This window comes from Bos mutus, chromosome 11 (genome assembly GCF_027580195.1).
Source record: "Bos mutus isolate GX-2022 chromosome 11, NWIPB_WYAK_1.1, whole genome shotgun sequence".
Classification (NCBI taxonomy): Eukaryota; Metazoa; Chordata; class Mammalia; order Artiodactyla; family Bovidae; genus Bos; species Bos mutus.
Window position 1 is genome coordinate 46,364,567 of NC_091627.1, and position 13,702 is coordinate 46,378,268.

The 13,702-nt window shown below is 44.9% G+C and overlaps 1 protein-coding gene across 2 annotated transcripts in view; it reads left to right on the plus strand.

Annotated features, from left to right (window-relative positions):
- Nucleotides 1-2,847: 2,847 nt before the first annotated feature.
- FAM161A (FAM161 centrosomal protein A) overlaps nt 2,848-13,702 on the plus strand; it is a 31,573-nt gene continuing 20,718 nt past the window's right edge. The window contains exon 1 of one of the 2 annotated variants that reach the window (XM_070379391.1): nt 2,848-5,921. In XM_070379391.1, the coding sequence (XP_070235492.1) occupies nt 5,727-5,921 (195 nt within the window). In that variant the 5' untranslated portion in view covers nt 2,848-5,726. The remainder of the gene's footprint in view (nt 5,922-13,702) is intronic. The other variant, XM_070379392.1, reaches the window with a different exon arrangement.

Here is a 13,702-nt window from a genome sequence, read left to right on the forward strand (position 1 = left end):
GTTGGGGCATAGACTTGGATTACTTGATATTGAAATGTTTGCCTTGGAAACAAACACAGATCATTCTGTTGTTTCTGAGATTGCATCCAAATACTACATCAGACTCTTTTGTTGACTATGATGGTTCCTCCATTTCTTCTAAGGGAGTCTTGCCCACAGTAGTAGATATAATGGTCATTTGAGCTAAATTCACCCATTCCAGTCCATTTTAGTTCGCTGATTATTAAAATGTTCACTCTTGCCATCTTCTATTTGACCACTTCCAGTTTGCCTTGATTCATGGAAATAACATTCCAGGTTCCTATGCAATATTTCTCTTTACAACATCAGACTTTACTTCCATCACCAGTCACATCCACACCTGGGTTTTGTTTTTGCTTTGGCTCCATCTCTTCATTCTTTCTGGAGTTATTGCTCCACTGATCTCTAGTAGCCAATGGGGCACCTACTGACCTGGGGAGTTTATCTTTCAGTGTCCTATCTTTTTGCCTTTTCATACTGTTCATGGGGTTCTCAAGGCAAGAATACTGAAGTGGTTTGCCATTCCCTTTCCAGTGGACCGCATTTTGTCAGAACTCTCCACCATGACCCATCCGTTTTGGGTGACCCTGCACAACATGGCTCATAGTTTCATTGAGTTAGACAAGGCTGTGGTCCATGTGATCAGATTGCTTAGTTTCCTGTGATTGTGGTTTTCATCTGTCTGCCCTCTCTGATGGAGAAGGGTAAGAGGCTTATGGAAGCTTCCTGATGAGAGAGACTGACTGAGGGGGAAATTGGGTCTTGTTCTGATAGGCAGAGCCCTGCTTGGTAAATCTTTAATCCAATTTTCTATTGATGGTTGGGGCTGTGTTCCCTCCCTGTTATTTACTTGGGCCAAACTATGGTGGAGGTAATGAAGATAATGGCGACCTCCTTCAAAAGGTCCCTTGCATGCACTGCTGCACTCAGTGCCCCCAGCCCTGCAGCAGGCCACCACAAACCCATGCCTCTGCTGGAGACTCCTGGACATTTATGGGCAAGTCTGAGTCAGTCTCTTGTGGGGTCACTGCTCCTTTCTCCTGGGCCCTGGTGCACACAAGATTCTGTTTGTGCCTGCCAAGAGTTTGTTTCCCAGTCCTGTGTAAGTTCTGGCTGCTCTATGGTGGGTTTAATGGCGGCCTCCCCCAAGAGGGCTTATGCCATACCCAAGTCTGCTGCACCCAGAGCCCCTGTCCCTGAGGCAGTCCACTGCTGAGGTATGGGCAGACCCATACCTCTGCAGGAGACAAACACAGTTCTGTCTCAGTCTCTGTGGGTTCTCTGGGTCCTGGTGCGCACAAGGTTTGTGTGAGGCCTCTGAGTGATTCTGGCGGGTATGGGGTTTGATTCTAAATGAGATTTTGCTCCCTGCTACCGTCTCGCTGGAGCTTCTCCTTTGTTCTTGGACATGGGGTATCTCCTCACAGTCACTCAAGCACCGAGCAGCTGCTGCTCCAGTGCCTACTGTGTTACTGGGGCTTCTCTGCCCTTGGACATGGGGTATCTTCTCACAGTTGCTCCCACACCACGCAGCCGCTGCTCCCAAAACATATATGTACATATTACTAAATATGTATACTCTAAATATGTATATTACCAGGGCTTCCCTGGTAGCTCAGCTGGTAAAGAATATGGCTGCAGTGCAGGAGACCCTGGTTCGATTCCTGGGTTGGGAAGGTCTGCTGGAGAAGGGATAGGCTACCCACTCCAATATTCTTGGGCTTCCCTGGTGGCTCAGCTGGTAAAGAATCTGCCCCCAATGTGTGAGACCTGGGTTCCATCCCTGGGTTTGGGAAGATCCCCTGGAGAAGAGAATGGCTACCCACTCCAGTATTCTGGACTGGAGAATTCCATGGACAGTAAGGGGGTCCTTCCATGGGGTCACAAAGAATCAGACAGGGTGGAGCGACTTTCACTTTCACATGGACATGTGTTCTCTGTAACTGTGCTCTTCAAATCGTCTACACCCCTCCATATATACATAACTATGTCAAAGCCACATCCAGGAGTATTCATAGCTGCCTTATTCACAATGGCAAATGTGGCAGCCATCTAACTTAGCTGCTTAGATCTCCCTTAAAGACAGGCTCTGCTGTGAGGACTGCAGGCAGTTGACACTACAGTGTACAGGGGCCTGTCAGTACTGCCTTGAAATAGCTGATTGTAAAAATTTCAGGATATTTTCAAACTGGTTGTTAAACATAGCCATTCTTAAAAATTGTTTTGCTGAACTATAATTAAATAAATTACATTCAAAACAAAGATAATTTCTCAAAACTCTTCACTTCCTCTTCTGTTACTACATTTTCTTATACCTATGCTCTCGAGACCCCAGGGACGGGGGAGCCTGGTGGGCTGCCGTCTATGGGGTCGCACAGAGTCGGACACGACTGAAGCGACTTAGCAGCAGCAGCAGCAGCATGCTCTCGAGACTATTACTCTATCTGTGTGGTGGGAAAACTGTGTAATGGTGTCCTATTGGGCATCTTTCCCCAAGTTCATGTTTGGTGATGTGACACTGGTAACTTGAAATTGGCTCTTGTAGTGGGGGAGACACCATGGAAATCAGCCTGTGCTACAAGTTGGACTTTAAAACTTAAAGCAATAAAGAAAATGTTAGTAATGCAGAAAAAACTTGTGTGTGGTATCTAAAGCTGTCACATTGTGAATAGCACAAAAATTTAGGAAAATTCTTCTAGTGTTAGAAAAGTATTCTAGCAAGGAAGTTGCTCACAACATTGGCAAACAAGTGAAATTCTAATATACATGTTGGTTGTTTTACTTTCATTTTAGTCATTAATACAAACAAAAATATCAACCAGCATTCATCAATCAGTTGCAACCATAGGTTGGCTATAGATATAAGAGTTCAGCAAAAACCAGTGAAAGTATTCTGGAAGAATCAATTGTGGGTGATTTACAGTAAAAAGTATGTATTATTTATAACTTATGTGCTACAATTCTTTTTATTACTAAAATTTATAAGCATAATCACACACACACTTTCTCCCAGAGAGACCGTCATCAACCATTTACCAGCATACCACTGGCTAACAAACAGGCTTCAAGCGCAGCACTTTAGGGTTTTCCCAAGTATACCATCTGAGAACTTGCTTTTCAAAGAGAGTGCTAGCCAATGATGAGATTGCCGGACTGGTAGTGTTTGGCCATGTCTCCTCTATGTGCAATCCTTGTGTTGGAGTTCTCTTTTTAACCAGTCGGAGACTTTTTCAGGCCTTCACTGTAGTTTCAGCCTCCTCCTACACAATTATTTTCCTTTCCCTCTCTCTTATCTAAGGTGTCAGAATATATCTTGTCCTGAAAACATTCCTATTCCTCTCCTTTTATCTTTCACAGAAACTTCCCCCAATAACTCTTTCACTTCTAACTCCTTCTTGGTGTCATCTTCCTGAAGGATCCAAACTGACAGCAAACAAATAGTAAATAAATGGAAACAACAGGTAAGTGAATAAACTTAAGAAAGTGATACAGACAATGTTAACGATGCAGATTGGGATTCCTTTGTGGCTCAGCAGTAAAGAATTCGCCTGCAATGCAGGAGATGCAGGAGTTAAGGGTTCAATCCCTGGGTGGGGAAGATCCCCTGGAGGAGGGCATGGCTACCACTCCAGTATTCTTGCCTGGAGAATTCCATGGACAGAGGAGCCTGGTAGGCTACAGTCCATGAGGTGGCAAAGAGTTGGACACAACTGAAGTGACTGAGTACAGCACAATGGTGCTGATTAAATGTAAGAGTATATCTTGTCTGTAACTGTTACATTATGAATAGCACAAAATAAAGAGGAAAATTCTTCCAGTATTGGAAAACTATTATCTTAGCAAAGAATACTATTCAGCAATTAAAAAGGAACAGACCACCCCTATATACAACATGGACGAATCCCTAAAAACTGGTATGTTGATAAAAAGAAGTGAAGAGAAAAAGGACTATATGCAGTATGATTCCATTTATATGAAGTTCTAGAACAGTCAAGGAAATGTGAAATGGGGACCATTCAGGGAAGGGGCACAAAGGACCTTTCTGGAATGACTGAAATGTTCTGTACCTTAATATGATTTACGAGTGTACACACTTGTCAAAAGGCATCCAACTACACATTTAAGATCTATTCATTGCACTGTATATATTTCAATACAAAGGTGCAAAAATAATTCTTCCTATGATGATTAAGATTTGTCATTTTCTTCTTGTAGATCTGTCCATTTCTGCTCTATATATTTTGAGGCTATATTATTAGATATCTGCAAACTTATGTATATATAACCGAATCACTTTGCTGTACATAAACTAACACAACATTGTAAATCAACTATTTTTCAATAAAAACAATTTAAAAGATAACTGCAAATTTAGAATATTGCTCACGAGTGGAAGCTTTTTTGCTCTTCTACATACACATACAATATGTCCTCCACACTTACTGCTTCTTTTCCACTCTCTTCTAATGTTCTATTATCAGTGTTTCAGCAAGCTGATTTGGGGTTGGGGTCAAATCACAAGAGGGTCACGTGCAGCCACAGAACTCGCTGCATGCAAACGCCTAGAAGTCCCTTCTGTGGTCATTTGCGGCGTCGGTACCTCAGGGGCTTCCAACTCTAGCTTTGGCTAAGAATCCAGCCAGTATCGTTCCAGTGGTCAAAGCAAATCCTCAGCCAAAACAAAGAGCAGCCTGCAGAAAGGTGAGGGAGTGGGGCGTTTCGCAAGTGTTTACATTCCTGACGGAAGAAGTACTTGGTTCAGACCTCAGAGAAGGGGTCTTGATATCGCGCGTTGCATACCCTAACTGCGTGGTGGCGACAGCAGGTTGTAGGGCCAGGAGTGGGAGGTGGCTGCGGCCTCAGCCTCAGGGAGTAGGGGTTTGTCTGACACTGCACCACGAAGCGACTCAGCCGCAGCAGCAGCAGCACCACGCCTGCTATTTTAAGGTTAGGCTTCTCAAACAGGCGCTTGGTGTAGTGGGAAGGCGTCATTTGAAGAGCCCAAATCCCAAGTGGGAGATGTTGGGGGTGAGGTGGAGATGAGGCTTGTTTGTGGCTACTGGTGGGCGTTCACGCCTTCCGATTCCCACCACTGTAAAGCGCAGGAACCAAAGCAGCAAATGTGCGAGTCACACACCTGCACTGTCAATCACTGGTGGGTGGTCCAGGCTCCACCTTCCTCCAAACTGGTCGATTTCCAGCTTTCAAGTCAGGGTAGAAGGTAACCCACGGCTTCCCATTCTCTGGTTCGCTGGAGAGCCATGTTAGGTCGCGGGATGCAAACGTTACCATTGTCCCGAGACCGCAACACAATAACACGCCCTGCTTTCTTCTGCCGCCGCCACCTCCTCCAAACATATTATTTCAATGAATAAAAAGCCCCACCACTACCACCACAAGTCGTTTCATTAGTGTAATGTGAGAAGTTTGCGTTTAGGGGGTGAAATGCGAAGAAGAGGGACCAGGTGCCCTATTCCGCAGACCAATCCTCTAAATCAGCAAAGACTCAATACTGACTTCCACTAAGGGGCCCCGCGCGGGCGCCGGTTTTAAGTGATGTTTGGCCCCTCGCGGCCCCTGTAGCGTCCCTAGTTACCGGGCCCCTAGTAACCACCACCCTAAGCAAAGAGCAATCGGGCGCCTGCGGCCACGCCGGCTTCCCCGCCCCGGGCCAGCGCGGGCGCTCAGGCCTCGGCGGCGCGGTGATGGCCGCTTCGCACCGAGCGGCGAAGTTGGCGGCCAGCAGTCTCCAAACCCCGGTCAATCCCAACACCAGAGCGCGGGTCGCCCAGTACGAACGCAAAGACCCCTTGAATTCCCTGTCGGCGGCGGCGGCGGCCATGGAGGAAGAGGAGGAAGAAGAAGAGAAAGAGGCGGCGGCACGGCTGGCGCGGGCGCCGGTAATGCAGGGGCGGGAAGTGGGGTGGGGCTGGGCGCTGGCTGCAATTGGAGGCTGATCGGCGACCCCCGCTGGTGAGGCGCGGGCTGGGAAATGCGCACCCTGTCCTGACCCTCCGTACAGGTGAGCCTGGCCCACCATGTCCTCTGGGCCCTCACGGAAAATACTCAAAACCGAGGGGTTGAAAAGTCTTTTAATTTTAACCAAAGAGATTGTTGTAGAAATTTCTTGGAGGGCATTTACGTTACGCTATTTCTAATGAAAAGTACAGAACTTTATTCTTATGCTCCAGCAACTGTTGGGAGTAGATATTTTCTTTTCTTTTTTTTTTTTTTTCTGTTTCTTTTCAACTTGAGGAAAACTGCTGTCCTACAGAGAATAATCCAAAAAATGCAAGTGAATCAGCTGTGTTATCAGGTGTGCTTTGTTGTCACTTCAATGTCTTGGTTATTAGTGCATCTTAATACAGTACATGAGAGATGATGTTTAAAACCAGCAGGAGTTCAGTGGGTAGATCAGAAACAGAGTTAAGCCTCCAGAGAAGCAAATCACTGAGGCTGCAGTGTTGCCACACTGCTCTTCAGAGTGGGAAGAAACAGCTTTTTCACGGATCAATTTTCAGTGTCAAGTGTTTTGGAAACACCTGTCTACCAGGTAGGGGGCCAAGTCTGCCATCTGCTCTATTCCCTTAAAAGATGAGAACTTTGAATTTTAACCAGCAATCTGCAGATATAAACCTTCTTAACCCCAGGTAAAAGATTCTTTTGTTATTTTTAATATTTATTTTATTTGGCTGTGCTGAGACTCAGTTGCCTCCATGCGACCTTTGTGTGGATTCTTTAGTTGTGGCGTGCAGAATCTACTTCCCTGACCAGGGACGGAACCCAAGGCCCTTGCATTGGAAGTGCAGAGTCTTAACCAACAGAGAAGTCCCCCCACATTCTTAATACTGTTTGCTCAAAGCATCTTAGATTCAAAACATGTGGTCTAGTGAAAGTCATTCAGTCGTGTCCGACTCTTTGCGACCCCCATGGACTATATAGTCCATGGAATTCTCCAGGCCAGAATACTGGAGTGGGCAGCCTTTCCCTTCTCCAGGGGATCTTGTGGTCTCGGGCTATTAGAAATCACTGGATATTTTGGAATTCTAATCTCTTTAATCTGCACTAGAAGTGTTAATGAGAAAATCTGTAGTAACACCTTTTATGGGCAGTATTTTACCAACAGATAAACTACTTGAGGTTATCCAGAGTAAAGCAGATTAAGACCCTGAACTTGAACCAGAATGAGTGACCTACAACCAAATTCACTTATGATAAAGCTTCAAATTTCAATACCCAATGGAGGAGGTAGACTGATGTTGAACATTGATTTGAATGAAGAGAAGAATTTGGAGTCCTGGGTTAGGATCTGTTCATTTGCTAGTTAACATTAAGACGTAACTTCTTTCAGTTTGTTTCCTTATCTATAAAAGAGCTTTAAAATAACTGTCTTTCTTGTCTCACTGGGCTATTATGAGAACCAAATGAGAGCATATGTGATAGCTAAAAGAGTTTGTATAAATTAGTAGTAATAACAACAGCTGCCAGTGGGGCTGTTATTTAAACACCTATCCGAAAGAGAACAAGACAACAAGAGATTAAGTTCTCTTCTGGCTTGCTGTAGTGGAAAAGTCAGTCATTTCTGTGGTTGCAGGTATACTTCCGGAGTACCCTGTAAAAATGCAAATTTGTATTAGAAACATTACCTTAGGAGAGATCAGTTTATCTAATAAACTAGTTTCTGAGGGACAGTATCTCACTGAAAAAGAAAAAAGGAAGCTAAGTTTAACTCTATTCTGAGACCACAGTACTTGAAGGAACCAAAAGCAAATTTGGATCAGCTGCCACTGTAGTAGTGGTAAAGAACCCCCTGCCTGCCAGTGCAAGAGATGTGAGAGATGTGGATTTGATCCCTGAGTCAGGAAGTCCCTTGACGAAGGGAATGGAACCCATTCCAGTGTTCTCTCTAAGAAAATCCCATGGACAGAGGAGCCTGGCAGGCTACAGTCCATAGGGTCACAAAGAGTCTGACATGACTGAAGTGACTTAGCACGCAGCACATGGTAGTAGACCTGATGGAGACACTGGGGTTGGCAGACGAAGCACTGGAAAGGCAAGAAAGAGAGTGCAGCAGCCAAGCTTTACCTTCCTCACAGTTTGGCTTGATATCTCACCTTGATTTTTAAATGCTAGTTTCTCTCAACTTTGTTGTCTGTAAAATGGAGTTAACTCAGCTTACCATAGCCATCACACAAAATTGATTACGGAGAACTAACTGTCATAGTTCAGTTCAGTTCAGTTGCTCAGTCATGTTCGACTCTTTCCAACCCCATGGACTGCAGCACACCAGGCCTCCCTGTCCATCACCAACTCCCATAGTCTACCCAAACTCATGTCCATTGAGTTTGTGATGCCATCCAACCATCCCATCCTCTGTCGTCCCCTTCTCCTCCAACCTTCAATCTTTCCCAGCATCAGGGTCTTTTCCAATGAGTCAGTTCTTTGCATCAGGTGGCCAAAGTATTGGAATTTCAACATCACTCCTTCCAGTGAACACTCAGGACTGACCTCCTCTAGGATGGACTGGATGGATCTCCTTGCAGTCCAGGGGACTTTCAAAAGTCTTCTCCAACACCACAGTTCAAAAGCATAAATTCTTTGGCACTCAGCTTTCTTTACAGTCCAATTCTCACATCCATACATGACTACTGGAAAAACCATAGCCTTAACTAGATGTATCTTTGTTGGGTAAGTGATGTCTCTGCTTTTTAATATGCTGTCTAGGTTGGTCATAACGGTCCTTCCAAGGAGTAAGCGTCTTTTAATTTCTTGGCTGCAGTCATCATCTGCAGTGATTTTGGAGCCCAAAAAATTCACTGTCATAGTAGGCCCCTTTAAATCCTTTGGCTTGCCAAGCCACTCCCCGCAAGCCCTCATGGCTCCATATACACCCCTTACAGGACTCTGTGCCCATATAAGGGCATTAAGGCATATTCCTTGAATCTAGCCTCAGTTGGAGATATCAGTTCGTAGGTCTTGCTTTGTGGTTGATGATGATATGGGTAAAGGAATATTCTGTAATTCACAGTTAAAATTTCCTGGATTTTCCTAATGGGATGGCCTTCTCTTTTTCAGCACATTTTGAGCATTTATTAAGTGCCAGTAATGGACTATTTAGAAGTGAGTGCCAGCAGACACAGCTCATGTTGTCACAGTGCTTCCAGTCTGATAGGGAAGTTGGACAATAAAATATGAGCAGTCAAATGATTATAAGACAGGAAATGTTGGGAAAGAGGTGAGCAGGCTTCTATAATTAAAAATGTGATAGGCAGGGACCGACTTCAATGAGTTAACATATAAGCCAATGCCTGATAGATGAGAAAGACCAACCATTTTTGGAGACGGGGGTGGGGGTGGGGGTGAGAAAAGCATTCCAGGTAGAGGAAGCAGCATATGCAGAGGCCCAAAGATAGGAAGAGAAAGAGTTTTGTGTCATTAAGAATCTGAAAGACAGCCAACAGGACTGGAAAAGGTCGGAGAGGTAAGGAGGTCCGTACAGACCACGGTAGGGAGTTTAATGTTTATTGCAGGTGCAGTGAGAAGTCTTTGAGGCTTTTAAGAGATCTAGCGTGTTTCTGTTTACATTTTTTAAAGATGACTCTGATGGCTTTGTGGAGAATGATTGGAGGTTTGAGAAAGAAAGGGGATTGGGTAGGAGGCTGTTGCAGTGATTAAGGGGCCAGAGGCAGTGGCTTGGACCTAGAGTCCAGGCCAGAAGTGGACACAGATTGTATAGGACTTATGTGAGGCCAAGGAAGAAGTCAAGAGTGCTCATGCCCAGATTTCTGGTTTGACCAGCTGCATGGAAGATAATGCCATTTACTGGATTGGGAGTAACTTGAAGAGGAGTAGATTCAGAGGCCAGGTGGGAATCAAGGTTTCAGTTTTGAACAGGTAAATTTGAGATATCTGTGAAACTAGGAAGTGGAAAGATGTAGGAAGCAGTTCGGCCTATGAAACTGGAGAACTGCAGGGCATGGGTTGGGAGTTTTCAGCCTTTTTGAAACAGTGAAGTCACTTAGGGACAGAGTGCAGAGAAAGAAGAGAAGGGGCCTAGTATAGAGCTCTTAAAACCCTCAACAACAGTCAGGTCATGAAAATGGGGCAAAAGAGGTTAAGATCAGCTCCCGTGGTAGATTTATTGCTGGAGCATGGAGGTTTCCAATTCATTGGTTTCAGTGATGAGGGGAAGGGTCAGATGCTGCTAAGAGAAGGGACATTTCGTCTCTGAGGCAGGAGGGAAGGCGAAAAGGGGCACAAAAGTGGGCAGTTTTGTAGATGGAAAGATGAGGGAACTCCCTGTGATAGTTTCTTTTTTCCTGAAGAAATAAAGGTGTTATCATTTGCAGTTGGGGGGTGGGGGTGGGAGCAGGTAGAATAGCAAGGAACAGGTAGGCAGGATCGTGGGGGCAGTGTGAGAGCCACTTCCAGGAGCACAGGACGTGCCAGGCTGACCAAGTAGCCATTAGAAATTGTTCAGTTTTTAATTTAGTATTACTATTCACAAAACATTTTCTTTTTTTTGTTGTTACATTTTAATTATAGAAGTAATACATAAACATTCTCCTTTAAAAATTTTAAATGTTATAAATAAGGCTAAGGCCCTTTGATACTTCTCCCTGCAAAAAGAGAGTCTGGCTCCCCCCCCTCCGCATTAGTAGCCACTGGGTTTTATTTTGTTTTGTTTGTAAATGTTTGTTTTATTTGGCTGCACCTGGTCTTAGTTGCAGCATGCAGGATCTTTAGCTGCAGCATGTGGGATCTAGTTCCTTGACCAGGGATTGAACCCAGGCCCTGTGCATCGGGAGCCCAGAGTCCTAGCCACTGGACCACCAGGGAAGTCCTAGTAGTCACTGTTTTGAATCAGATATATACTCTAGGCCTTTTCTTATCTCCTGTGTACATAATATTTTAATATATGGTAGCATTTTGTAGATATATATTGTCCTGCCCCTTGGTTTTTTCCTTTTATCATTTACATGTAGATCTACCTCATTCCTTACAAATCCCTTTAATGCAAAAAAAATTTTTTTAATAAAAATTCCAGAATTATAGATGATAACTTTAACACAGATAATGATGAATGCTGATTACTAATGAAGCAACATGTGTTGGAAGGAGTCATCATCTAAATGGGTCAAGCCAATCTAGGGAAGATTATCCTCTAATCTCATGGCTGTGTGTACAACATTCTACAAAAAGCTCAACAGTTAAAGGGAAAGGGTGCAATCTTAGGCTCTTGGAAAATAATGTCCTTGGCCTAGGTTATCTGAACTACTGTTTCCTTCTGTGTGGAGACAATGATGAATTTAGAGTTGGAAGCCGCTTATTAACCATTTATCTGTTTTGGGTAAAACACTGTGAGATCTGTTTATCTGAAAAGTTTTGTGTTCCCAGCATTAAGCTGAAGTGGAGTGAATACTGTGCAGTCAGTGCTTAAGTATAATTATCAGGCCTGTTGCATCTCTTTAGAAGTTACACATCCTTCTGTATCATTTTCAAACATCTTTTCCAGGTTCAAATAAACTTCATCCTTTTTGTGAAAATGATTGTTATAAGACCTTCTTTTAAGGAAGAGTCTAAAAGAATGAATGGTGGATGCTTTTGCCTAAAAACAATTCTTTGGAATATCCACCCTATTTTAATGATAGCTTTCGGAAGATAACCCCTTTCCTTAACACTCAGTAGAATATAGCTTTTTAGAGCAGCCAGTATTTCTTTGATTTAGCCTTTGGTGAGGGAATACCTGTTCATTCCCCTTGGGAGGACTTAATATTGTTTTAGCTGGACATTTGTTTATCTAGTAAACACTGATTGAGTGTCTTTCAGTGACACTCTTCTAGGCACTGGGGACACAACAGAGCAAATGCTTGCTTTCGTGATGCTTACTCTTTGGTAGGGACAGGGAGGTAATACACAACGACATCAGCAAATAAGAGTAGAATGTCAGTTGGTGGTGAGTACTTATGAGACGAAATAAAGCAGGAAAAAAAAGGGGTGGCAGTGAGTCAGAGGAGAGGTTGTCATTTCAAAAACGGGTAGTCAATGAAGACCTTGTGGAGAGGATGACATTTTGAGTAAAGCTCTGAAGGAGTGAGCAGGTGGGCCGTGCAGATATCTGGAGGCAGAGCATCCGAGGGGGAGGGAACAGTAAGCCCTCAGGGTGATTCTGCTGATTCTGTGAGCACTAGAGAACCTGCAGGCTGGAATCAGCCCCTGCTGCTAGAGTGAGCTGCTGCTGCCCAGAGGAAGAACACTGCTGGGGTGATGTGTGGTTGTGCTTAGTCGCTCAGTCGTGTCCAACTCTTTGCGACCCCATAGACTTTAGTTCGCCAGGCTCCTCTGTCCATGGGGATTCTCCAGGCAAGAATACTGGAGTGGGTTGCCATTTGCTCCTCCAGGGGATCTTCCCAACCCAGGGATTGAACCCAGGTCTCCCACATTGTGGGCGGATTCTTTACTGTCTGAACCACCAGGGAAGCTGGGGTGATACAAGCAGACAAATAGATGGAGAACTAACAGGAAGGAATAGTCCCTTCTTCCTCCTCCAGCCTTGCAGTCTCCCTCTAGCCCCACTTTTGGCAGAATCTAGTGGTAAGTCTCGGAGAAGGCAATGGCAACCCACTCCAGTACTCTTGCCTGGAAAATCCCATGGACAGAGGGGCCTGATGGGCTGCAGTCCATGGGGTCGCTAGGAGTCGGACATGACTGAGCGACTTCACTTTCATGCATTGGAGAAGGAAATGGCAACCCACTCCAGTGTTCTTGCCTGGAGAATCCCAGGGATGGGGGAGCCTGGTGGGCTGCCATCTATGGGGTCGCACAGAGTCGGACACGACTGAAGCAACTTAGCAGCAGCAGCAGCAACAGCAGTGGTAAGTCTCTGGCAAAGCAGAAATGTTGTTTGCAGAGTCCTGTCCCCAGCATCACTTAGCAGGGTATAAAAGGGTGACTTTGGAGCTGTGAGACAATAGTTTAACAACTGGCTCACATACTTTATGTTTCTTAAAGCTGAAGTTCCAAAGTTCTTAGCCTCCCCACATGACTGAGAAGTGCAGAACCTAGGCTTGAATGAGAATTCTGACACCATGTCTGTAATCTTTCCCCCAAGCCATATGAACGTTCCAAACTCCAAAGTGTCCGACCCTTTCAGCTTTGAAGGGTTGTAAGGGGGCTGAAACCAGATGACCAGGGAGGGGTCGGGAGCCATCTATAGATAGAAACTGCATCTTGATTGCCCTAACCTCCCTTTCCAGGCTTTCTGCCCCAAATTGCTTTGTTCATTTTTACTTTCCTTATAGCCTGTAGTTCAGTTCAGTCACTCAGTCATGTCCAACTATTTGCAGCCCCATGAATCACAGCATGCCAGGCCTCCCTGTCCATCACCATCTCCTGGAGTTCACCCAAACTCACGTCCACTGAGTCGGTGATGCCATCCAGCCATCTCATCCTCTGTCATCCCCTTCTCCTCTTGCCCCCAATCCCTCCCAGCATCAGAGTCTTTTCCAATGAGTCAACTCTTTGTATGAGGTGGCCAAAGTACTGGAGTTTCAGCTTTAGCATCATTCCTTCCAAAGAAATCCCAGGGCTGATCTCCTTCAGAATGGACTGGTTGGACCTCCTTGCAGTCCAAGGGACTCTTAAGAGTCTTCTCCAACACCACAGTTCAAAAGCATCAATT